The sequence below is a fragment of the Oryza sativa genome, chromosome 3, assembly GCF_034140825.1.
Source record: "Oryza sativa Japonica Group chromosome 3, ASM3414082v1".
Taxonomy (NCBI): domain Eukaryota; kingdom Viridiplantae; phylum Streptophyta; class Magnoliopsida; order Poales; family Poaceae; genus Oryza; species Oryza sativa.
In genome coordinates this window covers 29,218,462-29,243,778 of record NC_089037.1, presented here as the reverse complement: position 1 = coordinate 29,243,778, position 25,317 = coordinate 29,218,462, and the positions used below count along the sequence as shown (strand labels likewise).

General features: G+C 42.2%; 2 protein-coding genes and 1 long non-coding RNA gene across 3 annotated transcripts; 2 read left to right on the top strand and 1 right to left on the bottom strand.

The window, feature by feature from the left end:
* Positions 1 to 7,406: 7,406 nt before the first annotated feature.
* Positions 7,407 to 11,923, top strand: LOC4333853 (phosphatidylinositol 4-phosphate 5-kinase 1). Its single transcript, XM_015777519.3, has 8 exons — positions 7,407 to 8,645; positions 8,743 to 8,910; positions 9,012 to 9,177; positions 9,442 to 9,552; positions 9,627 to 9,820; positions 9,906 to 10,036; positions 10,117 to 10,210; positions 11,037 to 11,923. Exons 1-8 carry the CDS (start codon positions 7,624 to 7,626, stop codon positions 11,344 to 11,346), a joined length of 2,196 nt encoding a protein of 731 aa, XP_015633005.1. The 5' UTR covers positions 7,407 to 7,623; the 3' UTR covers positions 11,347 to 11,923.
* Positions 11,924 to 16,588: 4,665 nt separating this feature from the next.
* On the top strand, positions 16,589 to 17,413 carry LOC112938169 (uncharacterized). Its single transcript, XR_003241167.2, has 2 exons — positions 16,589 to 16,716; positions 16,919 to 17,413. It is a non-coding gene; the product is annotated as an uncharacterized lncRNA (long non-coding RNA).
* Positions 17,414 to 22,507: 5,094 nt separating this feature from the next.
* Positions 22,508 to 24,782, bottom strand: LOC136355820 (ARF guanine-nucleotide exchange factor GNL2-like). Its single transcript, XM_066308957.1, has one exon. The coding sequence runs from the start codon at positions 24,581 to 24,583 to the stop codon at positions 23,873 to 23,875; it is 711 nt and encodes a 236-aa protein (XP_066165054.1). The 5' UTR covers positions 24,584 to 24,782; the 3' UTR covers positions 22,508 to 23,872.
* Positions 24,783 to 25,317: the final 535 nt, after the last annotated feature.

The following is a 25,317-nucleotide window of genomic DNA, read 5'->3' as shown; positions in this document are numbered from 1 at the left end:
TGTGAGTATCAAAAGAGCAGGACTACTGCATGTATATTGTCTGCAGTTGGATCTGAGATTTGTACTGACGTAGTACTAGCTAGATCATCAAGCCAGGCATCATACCGGCATCTAATAAGCACTCCAAAAGACGTACTACTACAAAAGACCAATGCCCCGATCCACAAACTAATCGGCAATCGCCGACGCATGCAGCTATGCTAGGGCTGTGTTTTGTTCAGCGTAAAGTTTAGATTTTAGTTAAAATTAGAGATGATGTGATTGAAAAATTGTGTGTGTGTATGACAGGTTGATGTGATGGGATCCAAACTTTGGTCCTTTTTCATCACATCAACCTGTCATACATTGGATCTAAACTTTGGTCCTTTTCTATCACATCAACCTGTCATACACACGCAACTTTTTAGTCACATCATATTCAATTTCAATCAAAATCTAAATTTTGCGCTGAACTGAACACAGCCTAGGCTAGATAGCTCGTGCACACCGACTCGATCGCCGCCATGTCGCTGGCTCGCCGTTGCATCGATCGTCTCACGCATGATCGTGTCCTACTCGACTACTCGTATCTGAGCGAAGTGACGGCTCCTCCGCCGCTTGCCCCAAGTAAAGCCCAAGTGCCCAACCGGTGGAGAGGCAATCGATCGACGAGACGCCATGGCAATCCATGATAGCTTCGGGCTCCGGTGATTTCCGAGGTAGATAGGGGCCGCGACTGCGAAACAGTATCGGAGATTCAGGGGGAAAGGACGCTAATGATGGCTGGATCGTCAAATCACTGAGGGTTCTTGATCGTCATCAACGTGATCGATCTCGTGTAATCTGCGAGCACGGGGATCCATATTCCGTCTGGGAACATGGGCCGCTTGGTAGATCTAAATTGGGCCCCTTTTTGCAATCAAGGACAGCCCAGATTCGTCCTGAAGACATGATATTTTCTAGGATTTTTCTCTTCCCCGTAGAATAACACATAATCGAATAGGAAATTGCGTATGAAAAAATATGGTGTAAAGTAGAGGTTGGACCGGAAGAAGCAAAAACATAAAATTCTATCAAAAAAAATGATGTTAAGGCGAATGCGTTGATTTGTGTAAAACTTCGATTATAAAAGAACACCAGAAATATCATATCCTACGTTTTCCGAACAACTTCCATGTGTCCCAGAGGCTTTTGCTCTGGAGATGTGACAATGCTACTGCCGTTTCTTTTCATGTTTCTTTCAACCCCAAAATTTTTTTTTATCAGAAGCCAGGTGCAGGATTTGATCATCTACCGATGTATCTTTTGGGCATGATTGGTGCTACTGTACTTCAACGTGAATGTAATAATCTTCCGATGCTGCGACATGGCAATATCTTCTTTGGAAGATGTAATTTAGTAGTAGGACTACATTACTTACCGCATGCTCCAGTACCAGCACTATTGCAGATATGAAGTGGTACTGCCAGTATTGCTCGTCTACGTGCGTCAATGCACGCCGCTTTCCCTGCTTGCATGCACTGTTGCCCCCACGAATAGTCGACGTCGTGATGAAAGCATAAAAAACCAAGAAATCGGTACGGTAATTCAGGTACGGACGTGGACAGTGAAATCTTTTGGTTTTTTATTGTCAGCCAAGACATGAGCCTGATAATGTACAGTTCATTTATTTTTCATTACTGTTATGCAGGGGTGTTTTGGTTTCCCTTCTCCATGGCATTGCACAAGATTATCTGATCGTCATCAACCAATCAGACCCAGTGCCCCACTGAGCTAATTAATAGATCAGTGGCAGTATTCGGACTTCAGAATACAAGCAAAGATCTGTGATAGGGAACGGCGAGGCTAAGCTATCTGCTTCGTTCTTCGGTGTGGCTCCTTTTCTGAAAGAGAAATTAACTTGGAATTATTCAGAGTTAATTATAAATCTCTTTTTTAGTTTGCAACGGCATCGACCGGATAGAACAATGTTCACGTTATTGGCCATGCATGGCAGCGAAAACTAAGCACCACTATAGATATCTATAGCTTAAAACAGATCAAGTCAAAAACCATGTATGTGTCGAGTAATTAAAGTGGGTTTTTTTCCTATGGGAAAACATATACCACATTTGTCCTAAAATATAAGTATTTCTGGACTTCTATCTCTTCAAAATACTACTTTAATCAATAATATCTATAAAAGTAATATGTTTTAAATAAAAAATTACATATTATGATAGTTTGTTTAATGATAAATCTAGTAATATCAATTTTACATGTTTGATTTTTTTTATTTTTGTGCTATTAATAATCAAAATTAAAAGTGTTTGACTTGGCACTATTCTAAAAATAATTATATTTTGGAACGGGAGAAAGTACTATGTTTTAAAATTTTTTTGCCGGGCCAATGTTTTAAAATATAGCAATCCATAAAATCGAATTAGACACATTTTACTACTACGAATCTAAGCATGGCTAGTATCAGAAATTTGGAGAGGTATACGTCACACCTGATATTAGGTTGCTATCAGGATACATTCATTATTATATTATAAGATGATGTAGTATATCTGATCGGAGTTATCTCGCAGCTTCTTATACAAAACCTTTTATACTCCTCGAACTGATCATGTCCCTGTCCGTGGTACTATCGCAGCACGCCACGTTAAGTCGTGTCTCCGTTTTTCTAAGAAAAATATGAAGAAATGACAAGATTAATCCCTGGGGCACCTCTTAGCAGTCAAATGGAAAAAAAATCAGATCATATCATCATCCGAGACGTAGATGCCCCAACCAAATTCGGAGGGTATTTTATCTGGTCGCGTACGTACGAACACGCCTACACGCCCCTGGCTTTCTCTTCTCCAGGTAGAAAGAGAAGGAGAAATTCCAAACGGGTCTAGCAGAGAGAGCAATGCATGATGAGTTAGTATCCAGCTTGTACTTTCTAATCCGCTGGCGATTTTGGCTTCGTTTGGCGAAAGGGAAGATCAAGTTGGCACACAATGCATGTGAAGAAATAGTACTAAAATTCCGTGGAGTAATGACTCGGAAAAGATGTCAAGATTTCGTCCTGGGATGTAATCTCCATCGCCGCAACTAATGACAACGGCAGGTTCTAGCATATCAAGGCGAGAACGTACGCACGCCTTCTCGTAAACTTAGCCTCTATAGATAGAGGAGCAGTCCAGATCAAAGTAACATAGGATTCCTAACTCCTACTAATAACAAAGAAAACGAAAGGAAAAAATTATGCCATATCTGTACTAGCTGAAGCGGACTGTTACTGCCTAGTTCGGAAACCTCACGAAATTACCTTTGCAGGCTTGGATTACGTAGACAAGCAAAATAAGGTAATTACCACGTTAATTAATTAATTAACTGGCAGAGTTGCATAGGACGAGGATGACTGATTGGCACTTGTAACCATCGTTCGTCGTCCTGTGATACCAAAGAGAATCAAAGGCAACATGCCAACATATCCGATCATACAGTCCTATTGATGCTCTTGAAGTCTCTTCGCAAGTTGGCACGGCGCTGCTGATGATGACTGTTCATTACTAATCAAATAATTTGCGTTAGGACTTGACAATTCGGACTTTCGGAGGTGTACAGTGTACTTGGCTCGCTTGTGCCGGTCTCAATCGCCCGCCGTGTGGTTAACGGGGAGGAATTTCCCGGAGTCCACCACGTACGACGACGACGACGACGCGCGCGCGTGAGCTAGCGTACGTGCTCTCTGCCATCTTCCGCCCGGCTTTAGCTCTTGTCGCGTCAACCGCGCATATGCTCAGTTCGCGCTTTGTCTTGAGCTGCATCCTGCATGCAGCATGCATGCCCAACCTGATCGAGCAGAGGACGCCGCCGCGATGGCGCGATCGATCGCGTCCGAGACCAGGCGCGCCCGCGCGCGGCGCCTCCTCTGCACGCGGCCTCTGTTTACCTTGTTTACCATCGCTGTCATCGCATCGCAGCGCGGGCGGGCGTTCCATTTGTCAGCTGCCCTGCATGCACGCGTGCCGTTCTGATCGGGTGACTCCGGACCGGAGTGACTCCGCGGAGTCTCCGGTGATGCGGCGATCGATGGACTATCTGTCTACTACTCCGCGGAGTATTTGAGAATCCCCGCGACATTACATCTGTGGCTTTACCGCATTAGATAAGATTAATAGTAGAGCTCACTACTTACTATTAGTTAATGTTAAAGCTAACATATATAGTATGTTGGCTATAAGTTTATCTTTATTTTCTTCATCCTCTTTCTTTCTCTCACAATGAATTTAATACATATTTCTTGAAATTTGTGTGTAGTTAGCTAACACTCCCCGCTTTTTGTTTATCTCTCTCTTCCACATAAGCATATAACTTGCTTATAGCTCACTATTATCCTTGCTCTTAAAGCAGGTATAGTAGTAGACTATAAACATAATTTAAAGAAATAAAGGAAGAGAGAGAAAAACAGTGGACTACATATCTGTTTCCAGCTGTAGCACGGACTCCAAGATATAATGTGTGTATGACAGATAGAACCATGTATTAATAGTATAGTAATTAAATATTGTATAAATTAGCTATTACATTGGCTATAAATGATTTGGAGCTAGTAGTTAGCTATACTATTAAACTTGCTCTTATTGATGTTTTGGGTTGGCTGGTTGTCCACCTGGCCTACTATAATTCGACAATATGAACTTGTGGATTGATGCTGCTTGATTTGGTATTAAAATGTGTCAGTCTGTGAGACAAATTCGTATCGCTAAAAAGATGTAGGCGATTGCACGTGTCGAGGAAAGGGGATCATACCCAATGTTTCTTTTAGCTAAATACTACCTCAGTTTATTTTAAATAAATGACGTAAATGTCGTCGTTGACCTGTTATCACACATTTGACTATATGTTTTATTAAAAAAATTTACATATTATATATTCTTTTTGTTGTTAGTTGTTTAACTACTCAAAATACTTTAAGCATGATTGATAAGACGAATAATCAAACATGTGTTTAAAAGTTAACAATATCACCTATTAAAAATAAACGGAGTATTAATAAGAGAAAAAAATCTAACGTAACTAAACAGTTATAACATGAAAATGTAACGGGAATAAACTTTAGATGGTATTAAAGTAAACCGGGATGGTATAAAGCAAAACCCGTGAATCTAAATGGTGTGCAACCAATTTTTTCTTTGATATAGCTATGCACAATTTGTTTAGCTAACCCATGTTATACTGGCTTAAACGTCTTTCAATCCTTACACGAATGATGCCCATGTGTGTGTGATGTTTGTGGGCGTTAGGATTTATACAGTGGTCCGTGGAGTCTTTCACCCATAACTCAACTAGCAAACTGCTTGTGCTTCCATGCCCTAAAGGTATGCAATTTAGTTTTTAAAAGTATTAGTATTTTCCGATTCGCACTAAACAAAACTATATGCTATGGGAAAAAAAAAAGCTAAGCCAACTCCTCACCAATAATGGAAACCTGAACAATTTTTGTGGTGTTCATATCTTCGTACGATTCACCAACTGAGTCTCTCGAATTAAAAGAGAATAAAAATGTCCACCAAACTAATTCCGTGGAGTTCACACGGTGCTTTCTCTTGATTCGCTCGATCTCGAAGTTTGAGTGGCAACACTTTGTTCCCCAATCATGTATTCGTCTATTAAAGAAAATACTAAAACGATAGTCCTTAGAACCAACACTCACGCTAAGCACCACCCGTATTTGACAAAGAGATCGTTAACTTGACTACCAATTATTCAGTTAATCAATATTGTTCCCTAGAACACATGAATAGCATGCATAACGAAGAAAAAAAAACATAAAGAAGACCCAGTGACACGGTAAGTCCACATTTAAAACTTAGAGCATCTTTGAAGCAAAGGATGAGCCCTAGATTAATGGAAATAAAATTTGTAGGACAACCCTTGTTATTGTGCATGAAGGAGTACACGGCATTCCATTTACACCAACAACGAACAATCGCACGTACGTCGTACAGCCCATGTCACTCTGTTTTTATTGCTTCTACCGAACATTTGTTGTGCTACTGCGATACTGCATAGTGAATCAACTAAATCAAGCATGTTTAACCTACCAAAATCAGCAAACTTACGGTAATACGGGCACACTCCTTTTCTGTTCTCCAACATCACTTGCCTTCCCCTTTCTGTGTTTGTACCATGTTTAGTCCTTTCCATGTTCCCCAAAGAGATCCACATCTACTTCTTCCTATATCCGACATATCCAGCAAGCTAATAGTACCACTTGATCCCGTATCTATCTTTATAATTGTTTTTCTTACAAGATCTTAAATGTCACAATAAATCATAAAGTGGAAAATACTAAACAAGTGTTAAATATATCAAATATACACATCAATATCATAGTAGGGCATGCTCGGTTGAATCGCACGAAGCCATAGTTTTTAGCTACATAGCAAGCTGCAGGATGCAAAGTCGACCGAAGCTATAACTTCTAAGTGAGGTTTAAGTATTTGTCATTTATGTCAAACTTTCCAGTTGCATTTGGGGGCACGCCCATTGAAATATATGTGTGGTGTCCGTGTACAACAATGTATATGTTTTGTGTACGTATTTATGTAATCGAGAAAAAAAAGAAGTCTATATTGCCCTTTAACTTTGAGTGTAAGTAGATCTAGCACCTTAAATTTTGAAACCTGACATCCAATCCCCTGAATTTTTATAGCACCATTCACATGAACTCCTAAAGCGGTTGCAAAGTAATTATCTAATTTTGCATATATACTGGTTTTAGCAACGTACATGGCATGCATACCAAAGATATATATTTTTAAAAAATGGATATAATGCTAACAAGAAATCACAGTATAATTTGGGGACGGAAGAATGGCAAAAATGCGAAGATGTCATAGCAAAACCGCTATGGCCTTTATAGGCTGGTGTACGGACTTTTGTCTTAAAAAATTCGCTGCACAATTGCACATTAGCCATTTAATTGCATCCCAATACACTAATATCACGCCATGCCCACTCAGCATGTCTCGTGGACACGCTGTCAAGTACGCGAGGGCCCCCGGGCCCCACGTGTCAGCCACGTCAACACCGGTCCCCAGGTGGGCCCCGATCCCAAGCCCGTTGGGACCCATCCCCAGATCCGACCCGCCACCAATCCTCGGCCTCCGCGCGCGGCTGCGCCCAGTCACCCACCCCCCGACCCCGCCGATGGGACCACTCGTGACTCGTGCCACCCTCCGTGGCCCACCACCCCAAGCCAGCACAGACAGGGGCATTTCCGTAAACTCCCACGTGGCACAGATACGGCCGCGTGGGTGGAGCGCCTCCCGTTGCGCCCAGCGAATTCCCCCAACCGCGAGGGCATAACGGTAAAATCGCCCCCATCTTTCTTCCTCTTCTCTTGATCCTATTCGTTTTCTTCCACAGTAGCAGTGGAGTGGAGTACTAGACCAAGTAGTACCACCACTTCGTAGCCCAAATCAAACGACCCGGTGTTTGTAGCCGAGAGAGAGAAAAAAAATTGAGAGGAAAAGGGGAAGAGAGGTGGAGAAAAGCTTCGGAGTGGGGAAGGGAAGCATAAATCCCGAGCACCAAATCGCAAACCCTAGCGCCTCCCGATCTGCAATGCCTGGGGCGTGAGGGGGTAGGTGATTGTGCCCGCAGATGAGGCGGGTCGCGCCGGCGATGATCGCCGCAGCTGCCGGCGGTGGCGGCGGGTACGACGGGGAGGAGGCGGATGCGGGGGCGGCGGTGGTGGAGAAGGCGCTGCCGAATGGGGATGTGTACCGCGGCGGGTTCGCCGGGGGCGCGCCGCACGGGAAGGGGAAGTATGTGTGGGCGGATGGGTGCATGTACGAGGGGGAATGGCGGCGGGGGAAGGCGTCCGGGAAGGGGAGGTTCTCGTGGCCGTCGGGGGCCACGTTCGAGGGGGAGTTCCGCGGCGGGCGGATCGAGGGGCAGGGCGTGTTCGTCGGCCCCGACGGCGCCACGTACCGGGGCGCGTGGGCGGCGGACCGGCGGCACGGCGTGGGCGCCAAGAGCTACGCCAACGGGGACTACTACGAGGGGCAGTGGCGCCGCAACCTGCAGGACGGCCACGGCCGCTACGTGTGGGCCAACGGCAACCAGTACGTCGGGGAGTGGCGCGCCGGGGTGATCTCCGGCCGTGGCGTGCTGATCTGGGCCAACGGGAGCCGCTACGACGGCGTGTGGGAGAACGGCGTCCCGAGGGGCACCGGGGTGTTCACCTGGCCCGACGGGAGCCGCTACGTGGGTTCCTGGCCGAGGAGCTGCGTCGACATGCCGGCCATTAGCGGCACGTTCTTCCCGCCGGTCGGCGCCGGTGGCGGAGGCGCGGTGAGGAAGAGGTCCTCCGTCGAGGGAGTAGGTGACAAGGCGTCCGCCGTCCCTCGGATCTGCATCTGGGAGTCCGAGGGCGAGGCGGGGGACATCACCTGCGACATCGTGGACGCGCTCGAGGCGTCCATGCTCTACCGGGAGGCCACGACGGTTGGAGGTGGTGTGCCGTACGTTCGCACACAGCGGAGCACCCGGCGAGTAGCCAGCGGAGGCACGTGCTGGGCGCCATCGGCGGCTGCTACACCGGAGGGCAAAAGGCCAGGGCAGACAATCTCCAAGGGGCATAAGAACTACGAGCTTATGCTGCAGCTGCAATTGGGGATAAGGTAAATTTATTAAGTGCCGTGGCGAAATGCTGGCATTGTGATGTGTGGATTTAATTGGGCGTTGTCGATTTGGGATGATCGCGGTGGCATCTTGCAGGCACTCAGTGGGGAAGTCTGCGGCAGTGCCAATGCGGGAGCTTTCGCCTGCAGATTTTGATCCAAAGGAGAAGTTCTGGACACGATTCCCACCTGAGGGATCAAAGGTCACACCACCACATTCCTCTTCAGATTTCCGGTGGAAGGACTACTGCCCTATGGTGTTCAGGTGCTCGCTTTTCAGTTCCTTTGAATCAATCTGCGCTGATGTGTAGTCTCTTTAATTCATGCCTGACAGTATTGTATACTGTGTTGTTGGATTACCTGCAGGCACTTGAGGAAGTTGTTCTCAGTTGATCCAGCAGATTACATGATCGCGATCTGCGGGAATGATGCATTGAGAGAGCTGTCTTCACCTGGAAAAAGTGGGAGCTTCTTTTACCTTACCCAGGATGATCGTTTCATGATTAAGACAGTGAAGAAATCAGAAGTGAAGGTATTTTTTCCCCTTTATGCTGTTGGTATGAAGTTGTTGTATCTATGAAACTTGATAAATTGATACGGATGCTATGTGCTGTGATTGTTTGAGTTGCAAAGATATTTTACTGTAGCATTTGCGTTTCTAATTTCTACCTTCTGTTTTTGGTATCATCCATCTAGCTATTGTGTTTGGTAGCTAGTAACAATATGCTATGTTAGGTACAATTTATTGTTGGTTATGTGCTGATGGCCTCTTTTTCTTGATATTGAAACTTTTCAGTTGCTAATTCGGATGTTACCTAGCTATTACCAACATGTAAGTCAATATCGTGACTCTCTAATTACAAGGTTCTACGGTGTCCACTGTGTGAAGCCTCTTAATGGACAGAAGGTGCGTGCAGTTTGCAACAACAATCCTGTTAAAATGTTATACATCAGTGACTGATTTATGATTCTTTCTCCCAGGTCCGATTTATTGTTATGGGTAATTTATTCTGCTCAGAATATCGGATTCATCGCCGTTTTGATCTAAAAGGTTCATCCTATGGACGGACAGCAGACAAATTTGATGACGAGATTGATGAGACAACCACTCTCAAGGACTTGGATCTCAACTTTGTTTTTCGATTGCAACGAACTTGGTTTAGAGATCTCCATGAGTAAGTCCAACTCCTATTATGTTAGTGCATTAAATTTTCCTTCACTGGAATAGTTATGCTTAATCCTCTGGAACTTATTCTTCAGGCAACTCAGGCGGGATTGTGAATTTTTGGAATCAGAAGGGATCATGGACTACAGTTTCTTAGTGGGAGTTCACTTTTGTGATGACCTCTCTGCCTCAAAGACAGGCTTATCTACTTTTACAGCTTCTCCTAGTAAGTTAAATCTTCATTTTGAAGACTTACAGTGAGATTACCCATCCATCTATCTAGCCTAACCAATGATCGGTATTCAGAGTTTTCAATGAAGAGGGAGTCGTTCCAAGGTGGTGGTGGCATGCCAGAGCTGTGCTTCTCAGATAGTGATTTTGATAGGATACCTGATTGCCGGTATGTTAGCATGCTTATGCATATGCATGTTTATTTGCATGTTGACTTATTTGTGCTGCATTTGTCTTTGGAGTAAGCTCCATATCCATCGGAGATTTAACCTATAATTATTTTTTAATCAAGCTGACACTTATCCACATTCCTGTTTTAGATGTATTCCCTTCACACACACACACACAGTGTTATGAGAATTGAATAGAATTGTCATGTTACATTGAGAATCCATTTTTCTTTCTAGTTAGTGCAGGAGATGCCTAATTATTGTGTTGGAGATGGATTTTTGCTTAACCGTGACCACATGAATATAGCTGTGCCCATAATTGAACATTGTCTAGTACCTTCCCTGTTTAAGATTCCTTTCCATATTTTCTTGCTAATATTGGGAACATATTCAAGTTGAGTATCTTGGCTTCTCTTAACTGATTGAAGTTTCATTGGTACTGTTCTATAAGATTGACTACTGTAGTACCCTTGAAAGCTTTAGCCTCGGAAGATATATTAGTTTATTGTATTCGAGATAGTGAAGAATAAGCTTCTTGCGAGTAGAATAATTTGTCCAATCCAATGAACCATACTCTTGGTTAGTACCCTAGGCTTGTTACCTGATTCAATGCCCTTGATGGAGGGGGTTTATTTTTACTGGATCTCATAAGAAACTTGAGCAGTCATTATGGTTCAACCTAACTTACCATCTATTTCACTTACCTGAAATCCTGATTGCTTAGGCATTTGCTCAGTTGTAGAATATTGTTCCTAGTTTAAAAGAAACAGGTAACGAATTTATTTCAAATTATTTAATTTGGTTTCTAACCGTTTTTAAATACAGGAAACCATTGATTAGACTGGGGGCACACATGCCAGCACGGGCAGAGCAAGCATCCAGAAGGAGTGAGTTTGACCCATTTCTCCTTAATGGTGGGGGATTCTTGGCCCCGAATCAGACTGGTGAAGTGTATGATGTGATTCTATATTTTGGGATAATAGACATTCTCCAGGATTATGACATCACGAAAAGGCTAGAGCATGCATACAAGTCATTACAGACCGACCCCAATTCGATTTCTGCTGTGGATCCAAAGCTCTATTCGAAAAGATTTCAAGATTTCATTGGCAGAATTTTTGTGGAAGATGGCTAGAAATGGATCAAAGGTGCACTGTAAATTCCATTCAAAGGCCAGAGCACCGGCAATGATTTGAAGATGGTTTTGGTAGGTTTCTGTGCACGGTAAAGAATATCCATTATCACGAACGATCATCTTCATCTACTGGGATCCGTTAAAGCGGCTCATCGGCCACCGGTAAAGCCTCAACCCAGGAGCACAGGTAATCGGGTTTGCAAAGCGGTTTGATGCAAATTCGTTGCAAGAACTGGAATGGCTGGATTTTCAGAGGCAGCCACGACAGAGGCATCTGTAAATTTTGTGATTTGGTGGGTGACAGATTGGTACTTCCAGTTCCCTAGTAGTTCTTTCTTTCTTTTCTTTTTTTTCCTTTTGTTAGGGATTCCTTACGGCTTCAGTTTTCCCCCTTTTATATATCTGTTGGATGTAGAAGGGGACAGGGAAATTTTTGTTTCCAGAAAGAGGATTTAAGGCTGTAGCAAGCAGTGAATAATGAAGATCATGTACAGATACACTTCGATCCAGAGAATGGGTGGATTATAATTTAATTCAGCATCTTCATTCCTGTGGGCCCCTGCTCACTGCTTCTCCATCTCTTTTGCGCTGTTGGCTTCTTCCTTTCCCAGTATTTATTGGCCCTTGCCATAGCTTTTTGCAGGCTGCTGAGAGAGAGGCTTGCGACTCTGCTTGACCTGAGTGACTTGAGGCTGTGATGTTTTACAGAGAGAGTATTGGAAGTGGGGAAAAGTGATAGGAGGGGGAGGGGCATGAAAAGCAGAGAAAGAAAAGCACAACACAACAGATGTTTAGATTGGAATGCTGATCTTATCAATCCTTTTCATTCGTATAATGCCCAAACTTCGAATCTCTTTATCGACATCCACTGCTAATTCAACTGTTTTTTGTCATTGTTTCGCAAAGATTATTGGATCTACCCCACACCCACACAGATGTGGCTCGAGTCAGAGGATGGTGGTCCTCGGCTGGATAAACCTCTCGAGTGACGCACTAGATCTTGTAACCTGATTTTTTTAAAAAGAAAATCCTAACCTGATTTGGTATTACAACCAAAGCTTCCTTGTCTGATGGTTAGTTCATTTTTCAATAATTGTGCCGTTAGTTAGTTCATTTTTATACTCTCCTCCCCCTTTTATATACGGAATAATTAACTATTTGCCACTCTTACGAGTGTGCCACTCTTACGAGGGTGTTAAATTATTTGCCACTCGAACCACATGTATAGACACATGAGAGCTCACATATCATAGATAGCTAGTGGCAAATAATTAATTACCACATCTTAAAAGTGGCAAGGAGTTAAATGTCCCTTTATATACCGTTGAGTCAAACAAATAAAACCAGAGGGAGTATCTTACAATAATTATGTAATGCTTACAATTTTCTTGTGGCACACTTTCTTAGAGCTCCTTTGGAACAAAAAGTAAATAGGAGGAATTTTGAAGGATTGAAATCCATAGGGAAAAAAATTGGAGCAAAGAAATGGCTGCTCTAAAATCCTTTCAAATTTCTATGGAATAGCTCATTTCAATTCTAGAAGGAAACTAATATTAGGCTAGACCTCATGTTTTCTCTTCCTTTGATTTTCCTATGATGCTACTAAACAATAGTTTTTACAAAATCCGATGGATTTATTTCCCGTAGGATTCGTTGTAACATGATATCCTATTTGTATGATTTTCTAGTCCTGGTTTTTAAAATCCTATGTTCTAAAATCACCGCTCTCTTCCTGTTTCGTTAAATTAATTTATAAGTGCCATAGTCCTCGGCTACTCGCCCAAAAAGTAGCCAATAAAACAGAAAGAATATGCAGGAGACTAGGAGGGCACTCCTCTTTGCCCAGTACTAGTATTTTTTTAATCATCGCCTTACAAACATTGTTCCGGTTAAAATGCATCTCTACCTGTTCATGAGACTGACTGGACGAGTAGTATGTGATACTCCTGAGTACAGTAATTTCCTCCCCTGAGTCGACATTGGGGGTTGTGAAAGCCTATCCAAGGATGACACGTGGATGAGAATTGCGGCTTGCCCTAAGGTGCAAGCAAGGAACGGGGGTATTTGGGAGAGAGGGGCTAAAGTACCCCCTCAGTCTCATGAACGCTTCCTCTAAGGTGCAAGCAAGGAACGGGGGTATTTGGGAGAGAGGGGCTAAAGTACCCCCTCAGTCTCATGAACGCTTCCTCTAAGGTGCAAGCAAGGAACGGGAGTATTTGGGAGAGAGGGGCTAAAGTACCCCCTCAGTCTCATGAACGCTTCCTCTTGTAGCCTGAAGCTCGTACAAACAATCAAAAATGAAACAATATTCCCATTATTTGTCATCTACCGATTATAAGATGTAATGGCTTATCAGTGACAAAGAAAAAGTAATATGTAGATAACATTTTTATATCGGTATTCTTACCTATTTAAAAACCAATATTAAAAATAAACTATGACGAAAACCCCTACAATTAATTAGCTCTAAATTTAAAAAGTAAAGTTAATTTTTTTGCAATGGCTTATAATCTAAAATGAAAACAATGTTGTTGTTTGTTAATACTTGACAGCAAGAGTATATCCCTTTTTTTTATATAAAAAAGAGTATATCATATGTTCGTCGACCCTCATATATATGGAAGAGAACACGGTAGGATCATGCAATCCTTTCATGCCCCTATGAAACACAATATTGGAAAGACGTAGGAATAAGAGAAACGTAGGGTTTTGACTAGAATAAAAATGTAAAATAGAAAATTACAAAACACATGAATGCCACACAAATTTTGCAAAATTTGTGATATGTCATCCTAACCCACATGTCATTGACTCATGTGGGTCTTACATGTCATTGAGATACGGGTGGCATATCTTAAATTTTGCAAAATTAGGGTGGCATGGTTCCAACAAACCCTTGATTGAACCACAAAACAAACGTAGGAATTAGATGAGAGATAAAAAACTCAAAGAAAATGTTTCATAAGGTTCTACCTTTTGTTAAATTTCTCCAAAACTTATATGGTAAGAGACATTATATTCCATAGGATTCATTTGTGTCCATCGGAGTAATTAAAGATGAGAGCGAAGTGCTCGCACCACAGCGCTTCGAGCCTTTTTCGCTGGCGTGTTCACTTCTGGTGATGTCCACATCATCCGGTGTTGGAGCTGGTAATTTTGCAAAAAAAATTTCGTTTAACTTGATAATCTTTCTTAAGTCACTCAATGTAAGTTCACTGTCTTATGTGCTCTTACGTAAAGCCCTCTATATCCTGATATATCTTATGTGAAGGAGACAAAAATTTCGAGTATAGGACCGCGCTCTAAATTCCTTTGATTCAAAGAGCTATCTAGAAAAAAAAACCCATATGAATAAAATTCTACAAAATTTTTACATTTTTTCTTTCAATCAAGGGGCCTCAATATTTCAATGACAAAGGTTTCTCGGTCCCTCCCGCCGTGCATTAGCTTCAGCAGCGAGGTCAGGGAGAGCAATGCCGCACATGCTCCAACCACGTTGATCAAGCTGACAGGAATTCTACCAGGTCAGGTCATCTGTGATGATTACTCCACCCGCTCCATGCATCCATCTGTCATCGTTAACTCTGCAGTCTGCACCGACCAGTATCTGGTCTCCTCTACAGCTCTAGTGCCACCAATCGGCCTCCCCGATAAGCTTTGATTTGAAAAAGGAAAAAAAAAAAGGGCTTTATCAAAATTTTGGTACGATTTCTTATGCATTGACCAAATTATGTAACAAACTAAATGTTGATTTTTTTTGACAACTTTACCAAAAATTAGTATGGTTGAAAATGACATCAAAGTAAACAGACCCGAATTTAGAGTTTTCCAAACCGATGGATGCAGTGGCCAACCAACTGTAAAGACTATAAAAGCTTCTTTGGAATGTAGGATTTTTAAATCATAGAAATATAAAAAAATATAGCATTTCTATAAAATACTTTGGATGAAAAAACATAACAAAATTGCAGGAATGGCTGTTTAGATAAAATGCGAGAAAAAAAAAACAGAAATCAAAACAGATAGTCATAAAGGAATCTTTTCAAGAGGTTGACCTAATGTTGAAAATCCTTTAAAATTCCTATAATTTAAGATAACCCTAAGGAATTTCAAAAGAACTTGATAACACCATTTCAGAGGTTGATCACATAGGCATTCTATCTTTCAAAATTCCTATAAGATTCCTTTGTGTTTAAAGGAGCCTTAAATATGTTTGACTTAATTTCTAACAAAAACCAGGTCAATCGATATGCTTGCATTACAAATGGAAATCTCTCTTCAACCACTAGTAGTGACAGAGTGTGAAGGAACTTGAAGCATACTTAAAGACGACAAACACTAAGGACCTTTTGATTTATACAAAAATATAGGAATTTTGAAAGATTTTAATCCTATGAAAACCTTTCAAACAAATTCCTATCCTTTAAAATTCCTATGGGATGAGTAACTCATTTGAGTCTACCTCTTATTTGATTCCTTTTCTTTTTTTTTGGTGCACTCAAACGGTCATTTTTGTGTTTTTTCTGAGTTTTACAATCATCCGTTTTACACATAAACATATATTAGGATTCTATGTTTTACCTATTTTTTTGTTTTTTTTATTTCTACTATTTAAAGGGAACCTAAACGACACGAAGACATAATAATACTACAGATGATGCTAGTAATACAATGTAATTAAGTACACGATTGATGGCTGAATTTGGACATTGGGCAAGTCTCTCCAAATACAACTATGAACATTGCCAAACCTATCCTACGAGTACTCGCACTGTAGTACTACTACGCAGCACAGGTCAGCCGGTGTTTAGATGTAGAGGTGTAAAGTTTTGGCGTGTCACATCGGATATACATAAACATAGTCTAATAATAAAAATAAATTATAGAATCCGCCTATAAACCGCGAGACGAATTTATTAAGCCTAATTAATCCATCATTAATAAATGTTTATTGTAGCACCACTTTATCAAATCATGGCGCAATTAGGCTTAAAAGATTCGTCTCGCAATTTACACGCAATAGTTATATTTTTCGTCTATATTTAATACTTTATACATGTGTCTAAATATTTAATGTGATAGGGTGTAAAATTTTATTAGGGATCCAGATTAAAAAGCCCACGTCATGAGGATTCAACCCTTTCCGTGACCGTACGGCACTACTACCACGTATTGTCTCGTCTCCTCTCTGCCCCGCCGCCCTACGCGCTATCTCCTCCTACCTTTATGCGTTCGCCATTGCCAATGCCTTTGCACTGTTCCATAGACGACTTGCACTTGTTTTTTTGTTGCCGCTCACTGCTACTACCTCTCCCCATGTTCCCGTAGTGGCGTCCGTTCCTGAACAAACAGACGATTCTCCCTGCACTGGTATCTACTCGAATCCTTGTTTTTATTTTTCTATCTGCACAAGATTTGATGCTACATCACATATATACTAGTATAGTACTACTCTGCTGCGCCGTAGGTACAGGATTATACTTGCGCTATATATTTCTATCTGCTCCTATCTTGGTAGTGTGGCAGCAGCAGTTTGATCTCGTATCTGATTTAGGTGTGTCTCTGCATGCAGGGATCGCAAAGGCAGATCTTTGCAAATCCCAGGCCATACCGGCGAAAATGTTTCTGGCCTTGGACTGTAGAGATCAGTGGAGAGCGGCGTAGCGGATTCTGGGATTCGGCGACATCTTTTCTGGTCGTGGTCATCGTCGTTGAGGATTTCTTTTGGTGCGAATTTTGGTGAGCGCTAGGCACTGTAGCAGCGTGCCTTTTGCACGCGCCTCCGTGTAGCTAGAGGAGGAGGAGGAGGAGGCCGGGGGATATGCTGGTGGATTCCCTGCGCCGCGGCCGCTTGTGCCGCCCTTGTTGAGAGCTCTCGCGGCGGGCACCACGTGAGGCTGCGTCGGCGGGAGTGCGGAGCGAGACGCCCCCGTGAGCCGTGAGCGCTGCCGCCGTGACTGTTGTTAATGTCATCTGTCTCTACGACCCCGTTTGGGGGAGTTTGTTCTATCTGCAGCTTTTTCTAAAAGCTACTTCTACTAGAAGCTACCATAAACAGTTCACAGCTTCTGAGAATCTGTAGTTACAGATTCTGAAAAATGAACTAAGAAAACAGAAGCTGGAGAAACTGGGTTTCAGAGCTTTTCCAAATTCTTAGAAGCTAGCTACCAAACAGCTGCTTCTCAGAATCTAAAGCTCCCCCAAACAGACCCTACGACTCTACGGGACCGGTCCAACGAATTTCTCGGATTAAGATCCTCTATCTTAAATCAAGTGATTTTAGAGCCACTGATATGTGGGTCCATAACAAAAAGTGCTCACATGTTAGTGACTGAAAGTCATATGACTTAAGTCAGATGATCGTAATCTGAAATTCTTATGTTGCAAAACAGCTCCCACCGAAGATGCAATCAATGTTTTATTCTGAACTTCGGTAGACTGATGGAACGTGAATACTCTACATGATTGTAAGGATGCGTGTAGCTCACGTCAAAATTAAAAGTCTGATTGAAATTGAAACGATGTGACGGAAAAATTGGAATTTTGTGTGTATGAAAGATTTGATGTGATGAAAAAGTTGAAAGTTTGAAGAAAAAGTTAGGAACTAAACCAGGCCTAAGATTTAGATTAAGTTAGTTTACTAGAGCAATGGAAAAATAATGTAACGTTCCAAGAGGTCTTCAGGTTATAAATCTTTAAGCTGTTACACTGTATTATTTTTGCAAGGGCGGAGCCGTGTGAGACAACTTGAGCCTCACGCGTGACAGAAAAAAGCACAAAGCACAGAGGGATTTGCTGTTTTTTTTTTAAAAAAATGGTTTTAAGAAGTTTACACTGTATAGTAATTCAACATTTCAGCCCTACTCTTGGCACTGAAAACGATAAACGACCTAAACTTTCAAGGGAACATTCTCTTGTTGTTTATATGTCAATCAAATGGTTATATTTTTTAAAAAGATCACTCCACAAACATGCAATGTCAAATTCAACTTCTAACTATTGCAATAAAAAAACAAAGAGTAAATTACAGTGCCTGCACATGAACTTGTTCATGAACTTATAAATAGTTCGTTTCAATACACAAAATCTAAGTATGTGCAAACCATGGCAAAAAAATGTATAACTATTTTTTTCTAAGTTGCACTCTGAGTAGGATATTGTGCATATGCTCAATCAGTAAAATGACACTGGTTCATGTTTTTGGCTGTTGGCTCCAATTCTTCTTCGAATATTAGCCCTTCATTTCATTCATGGCTGCCTGCATATGGTAATGCTACTTACTTCTGAACTTTTTTCTTCTATCAATTGAAATAGTAGAGCCATTGCTTGTTTTAAAGAAAAACATATACTCAATCAAACATAGGATAAGTTATGTTGAGTGTACAGATAAGAAGTATATAAAATATAAAAGGAAGATGCAATGTATAAAAAATAATGGATAAAACAAAATAAATAAAAAATAAGTACATGTAAATGTTATTTACACATAAAACATCTCTTGTGTCTTACTTATGCACATGACATCCTAATCAAACTCTATATTATCATGATTAGTCACAATATATTGTTTTAGACTTGATTCGTACGCACTAGACAAGTTCATATATCATAATAAGTATTTTACAAGTTTGTATACTAAATTGCACCAACGTAATAAATTTGTGTACCACCAACGCAATTTACTCAAAAACAAATTTGATTATGGATATACGTTAACTAGTTATAGTTTTCTTTTAACTTGTAGAAGGTAGATCTCAACTTGCACTTACACATTTGTGTAGTGAATATCACATATTAATACATCTTCTTTTTTTGTTTTTACAGAACTATTTAGATAATATGTAAACAATGAGTAAAGGTTCTCTCGAAAATGTAAAGAAAATTGCTATGCATACAACCCTACTGTCCAACTCACGTACGATTGAATTTGATCAAAGGTTTTGTAAACAGCAGCAATGCATATGAACATATTCTTCTTCTATTGATTTATGGTTGCATGTATCTAATTATATATATGAGTTGTATATATAATTAGGTCGTGTGTATAGCAGTACTCAAAATTAAAATCCACTCCCACTAAAAAATCGTATTTGTACTCACATGTCCATGCAATGCAAGTAGCATTGCAGCCGGCACGGGCGGCTTGCACAGATATCCGAACAAGAAAAATGGAGTACACGTCTTCTTCCCAAGGTTATCAGGATCGGGATACACAGTATCATTTTACTCAAAGTAATATAGTATCATAGTATCGAGATACTATGCGATTTTCTTTTTTTAAGATTAATTTATATTTATATTAATTATATACCTATTGTATATAAAAAAATGTAGTAATGACATATGTCATGTCAATAGAGACATTTATCAAGTGAAATCATGTTGGTTTTGATATATTTAACTGATTTTTATATAAATTTGAGCATATTTATTTACATTATTTTCAAACCATATTATTTTAAATAATATTTTATAGTATCGTAGGGATCATATAATCGGGATACCACCTAAAATCTCATAGGATCGTGTAGTAATGAATAGTAGTATCGAGATACTATGAAAATTAGGATATTAGGTTGGGATCCATATCGTTTTGGTTTGGTAGGATCGTAGTATCGTAAGATACTATGATACGAATCGGGAATACTGATAACTTGCTTCTTCCCCTTCCGGTTAATTTTTCCAGACCGATACATGCATGAGCAACCATGCATGCATGCATAGCAGGCATAGCAGGCAGCAGGCCGGCAGTGGCTCACGTGAAGCTTTTACGTACATGGGAGTACATGCTTCCTGTGATATCGCTGCAATGGCCATGCCATCGGATGCATATATGATATATGTACAAGTGTCCATTGCACGAGCTTCTCGCGTACGACTGAAACTAGTACCTACACATGTGCACACGGTACAGTAATCAACCATGTGTGTAGCATGCTTTTTTCTGTCGGTGCACGGCATTTTCCATGTCTGACGGCAACGGATATCCGATCGTCCTCACGCGAAGGTAACTATCGATTTGAAGGAAACTTGGCACCCTACTCAACACGATCCAAACCATTCGATCGTAGTAACACGTTTTATTTGATTATCAACCGTACCGAAACTGATTGACCTCACCGAGAAGGTTAATCTCTATATGCAAATCAAATAACACAAGCAAGAAAAAAAAACAACAATTCAATTGCAGATGAATGATTAATCAAGAACTCGAAGTTGAGACTCCACAAACCAATGAATAGAGGAAACTGCAATGACAGAAATAATCTAAACAAAACTTAACCCTAACTCAGCGATGGTTACTAAATATATAGGTTCTAGGGTCGACCTTGGATTCTAGACACTCCCTATTTAGACTTCGACACGATAAACGATCCAAAAACGGTGACGCAACATCCACATATATAGAATCTGAATGTTTTCTTGTCTCAACGATTCCCGTTGACTTGAAAGAAATTTTAACGTGGGACTAGATCCATTGAAAAGGTGGTCTTGTTAGCTTTTTATGCATACGTAGAATGTTGAAATTGGAGTCCGAATACAATATGGGAGACGATTTTAGTGCGTACTACTTCTGGAGTTCGATGTGGATTCGAACCTGATATGAGTTGGGCCTTCATCTTAGTTTGAACGTCCTTGACCACCTTGTCCATATCTCTTCATAGTTTCTAGTCATAATTAAATCATTAGGTGCAATCTATTCTTAAAATCACATAAATAAGTGCTTAGGAATGAGCTCAGCTATAAATTAAATTTTCGGACGCAAACTCTAGTGATTGGAACTTACAAATCAACTTGAGGAGTATTGTTTGTATTTAAATGAGTGATTACCTTATCAGTTGAGATGAAAATCAACTTCAGGAGTATATACATGCGAACCGCTGTTCTTCATAGATGAGAAGCAAAATCCACGTGTTAGATTCATGCCAAGTACTTGTTAATTCGGATTCGATCCCGTGTGTAAAAGATTGATTTGCAGTTTTGCACGGCTAAATCCCTTGTTAAATTCATGCTCCATACAAACTATGACTTTGATGGGGGAAGGTGAATGTCGGTACGTTTGACGCAATAAATATTTGTATGGTAAATTGCACTATTGCAGTCTTGCAGAGGAGTGCCCTGTTGTAGAAAAGGAGAGGAAAAATCCAGCTTCAGCGAGGAGCTACCTCTCACTATGGTTGTAGGACTGTAGCTGTTCACTCAAACTAGCAAAAGACACATTTACACATGCCTACACACATGACATGAATCCGTTTAACTCTTGGAGCTACACATTTGTCCACATGTATGATCTCCAGAATCCATCATTCACCCTGAAAAGCCTACCTCTTTCTGCCCTTTAAATCCCCTGCATACAAATCTGCAAGCAGTCTGCAACTCATTCCAGTCTTCGCAACATCGAGCAAACAACACAAAAGGTCCTCCAGTTATACCGGTAAGCACATGATTTCAGCTGCTGATTGATCAGAGCCACTTCAATTCCCTACTTTCCTTGCCCCTGCAATAGACATTCCCATGATGCAAAAACACTTCTTCTTCACACATACTAGTGGTAGTAGCCAAGCCAGGCTCTCTGCAAACGGAGCTAGCCTGGTCAGCTTTGGCTGCATGGGTGAAAACTGAAAAAGGGGCTGGTAGTAGCAGCACCGGCAAGGCAAAAACCTCGCATTGATAAGTTGGAGAAGCAGCCATCCTTTTGCTCTTTTTGACCACCAGGAATCTATCCATCTAACCACGCTAGCTTTTAACCTCCCCATCTGTTTGTGATCCACCTTGAGCTGCTCTCACTGCTTCAGAGGATGGCATTCATTCATGCATTCCCTGATCCGTTCCTCATTCAATTCATTGTGCTGCTCACATGCATGTTCATATAGTACTTGTATATAGCAGCAATGCATTCATGTCATGTATCTTCGCTTGCTTTCTTTTTCTTCAATGGATGGGTGTGAGTGTGTCTATCTAATGCATGGGGTGTGGGCAGCTTTAGCTTTGCAGGCAGGCAGCCGGGCCTCGTTGAGGATCGGCCTAAATTGGGCTCTTTTTGGACTGTGGCTGGAACCTTTCTTCGTGCCATAAAAACGAAACTCCCCATCCGTCCGTTTGCTTTGCACGCAGCTTGCTTGCCTAGCTAGTTGCCTACCTGTAGAGCCTACTCATGGCTGCTATACTATACTCCCTCCATTCTAAATTGATCTACATATTTCATAGATACACAAAGACCAAAAAAAGCTAATAACTCTCTCATACTATATTTACTTTATCAACAAACTCAATACATGCACCATTCCCAATATTTTTTAGCCAATAGCAAATCAAGATATTGCATGTGGGTTATAAATACTTATGTGCATGGATGCATGTATCAATATCCATTTACTCCAATGCATAAATAACGAATAGACTCTAATAAATGAACACAAATATATAGATCATTTAGAAATAACCTAAAAAACTATATGTAGATCAATTTAGAATAGAGGGAGTAGTATACTACAACAGCCTACGGATACTAGCTGCATGCAGTCTGCAGTGTCCCACCGTTCATTCCAGTAGTAGTACTTCTACCTGTAGCTGTAGTACAGTAGCATTTAAATTTTGTCCGAAAAATATAACTACCACTTGAAGGCTAAATCTTCTGAGAGAATCCACTCAGTGTCATTGAGTTCGTCACGGTTCAACAATATGCTACTGACTTCGTCGACATCCATTATAAACCATCATCTTTCCTTTAACCTCTACGATTTACCATCACGGCCTTGCATTGAAGAAAAGACAAATATGCCCTTAGAGAAATCGACTACATCTAATGACAGGTGGGCCCGGCCCTCTCTCTCTTCATCGTCTTCTTCCTCCAGCCGGGGAGAGGCAGCGCGTGTGTGGCCGGGCGCAGCCGGGACGGTGCGGTGAGGTCCCGGTGGCCAAGGCGCACGGCGGCGTGGGGATGAATGGCTCAGCCCAGCTTCGCCACCGCCTGGTTCCGTATCTCCTCTCGCCGGACTAGGCTCGTCTTGCGCAACGCCTCGGCCAGCTTGATGAACATGCTCGTCGCCAGGTTGCCCATCCGCGACGCATCCTCCATCATCATCATCGTCGCCGCCGCCGCCACCACCGACGAGGAGGAGGAGCTTGAGCTGCTCCAGGTGTTGCCCGGGTTGGAGTAGCCGGACTTGTGCCACAGGATGAGCCAGTTGACGGAGTCGGCCATGAGCTGGAGGATCTTGGTGCTGATGTCGAGCGGGCTGATCTTGAGCGCCGCGAACCCGAAGGCGGCCTCGATGCACGCCGCGTAGTTGAACCGTGTCACCACCTACGCGCCGTCGTTCATCAGCTTGATCATGGCGGCCACTGTCTGGTCGAATGTCTCCGGGTGCCGCCCGGTGACGGACAGCAGGTGCAGCACCGTCTTCCACCCGATCGGCGTCTGCACGTTGCCGGCGTGCTCCATCAGCAGCTTCACGATGCACTCCGAGATGCCCTCGCAGCAGGTGTCCAGGATCTCCTTGTCCAGCTTCCATATCATGTTGATCTACTTGAACACCAACTCCTCCGCCATCCGGTCTACGCCGCCGCCGCCGGAGAGCAGCCTCACGGCGATCCTGAACAGCGCCACGATCGCCTTCTCGGCGAACGGGCACGGGGAGAAGAGCGGCAGCTGGGACACCACGGTGAAGCAGTCGTGCAGCTGCGGCCAGAACGTGGTGAAGCGGTGCACGTTTGCCGACGACACCAGCACGATGAGGTCCCAGCAGAAGCCGACCGTCTCCTCCTCCTCCACCGGCGTGCTGAACTTCTGCCCCTTGCCAGCGGCGGCGAAGATGAGCGCCCGACCCAGGTTCTGCACCGACTCGTCCGGCAGCTTCTCGCTCTCCGTGAAGATGCTCCCGATCCGGCATTGCTGGATGATCTTGAGGTTGTTCTCGAACTCGCTGCCCATGAACAGCAGCGACTCGCCGCCGGCGTCTAGAGACAGGAACTGCGAGAACCGGCCGATCATGCCGAACACGTGCCTGCTCGTCCCGGCGCCACGGTGCGACGACGGGAAGATGACGCCGGACTCCGACTTGGCCCGGTGTCCCAGCCGCTCCGTGCTGCTGCTCACGGTGCTGGCGCCGCCGTCCTGGTCGACCACCGACGGCGGCAGCAGCTTGAAGCGCTTGAGCTTGAGCAGGCAGTCGACGACGTTCTTCCATGCGGCACGCACCGAAGCGTTAGATGACTCAAAGGGTATTTTGGTCATTACAGAAAAAAATAATAGTACAAATGGCGTATAGCTGACGGATTGTGGACGGCGATGGTAAATCGTAGAGGTTAAGGTAAAGGCGATGATATATAATGGAAGTCAACAAAATCAGTGGCATATTATTGAACCGTGACGAACTCAGTGACACTGAGTGGATTCTCTCAAAACTTTTAGATGGGACTATCACATCGGATGTTTGGACACTAATTATAAATATTAAACATAGACTATTAATAAAACCCATTATATAACCCTGGACTAATTCGCGAGACGAATCTATTGAGCCTAATTAATCCATGATTAGCCTATGTAATGCTACAGTAAATATGCGCTAATTATAGATTAATTAGGCTTAAAAATTTTGTCACGTGAATTAGTTCTCATTTATGTAATTAGTTTTATAAGTACTCTATGTTTAACACTCCAAATTCATCCGATACGACAGGGACTAAAGTTTAGTCCTTGGATCCAAACACCACCTAATAAGAGCAGTTACAATATTAGGCTATTAGCCAGCTATAAATATATTTTAATGAGATAAACGATGAAAGAGAAGAACAGTGGGCTACAAATCTGTAGCCAGCTACAGCACTGACTCCAAGACGTAATGTGTGTATGATATTTGTGACTATATATTAATAGTATAGTAAGCAATTATTATATGAATTGACTATACATGAATTGGAGCTAGTAGTGTGCTATACTATTAAACTTGCTCTAATATAGCCGAC

Bases quoted from the DNA above. Each gene is read 5' to 3' on its own strand.
- LOC4333853 (XM_015777519.3), top strand. From the start codon at position 7,624: ATGAGGCGGGTCGCGCCGGCGATGATCGCCGCAGCTGCCGGCGGTGGC. The intron at 9,178-9,441 runs GTATTTTTTCCC...GAAACTTTTCAG, and splicing joins TGAAGAAATCAGAAGTGAAG to TTGCTAATTCGGATGTTACC. The intron at 10,037-10,116 runs GTAAGTTAAATC...ATCGGTATTCAG, and splicing joins TACTTTTACAGCTTCTCCTA to AGTTTTCAATGAAGAGGGAG.
- LOC136355820 (XM_066308957.1), bottom strand. From the start codon at position 24,583: ATGACCAAAATACCCTTTGAGTCATCTAACGCTTCGGTGCGTGCCGCA.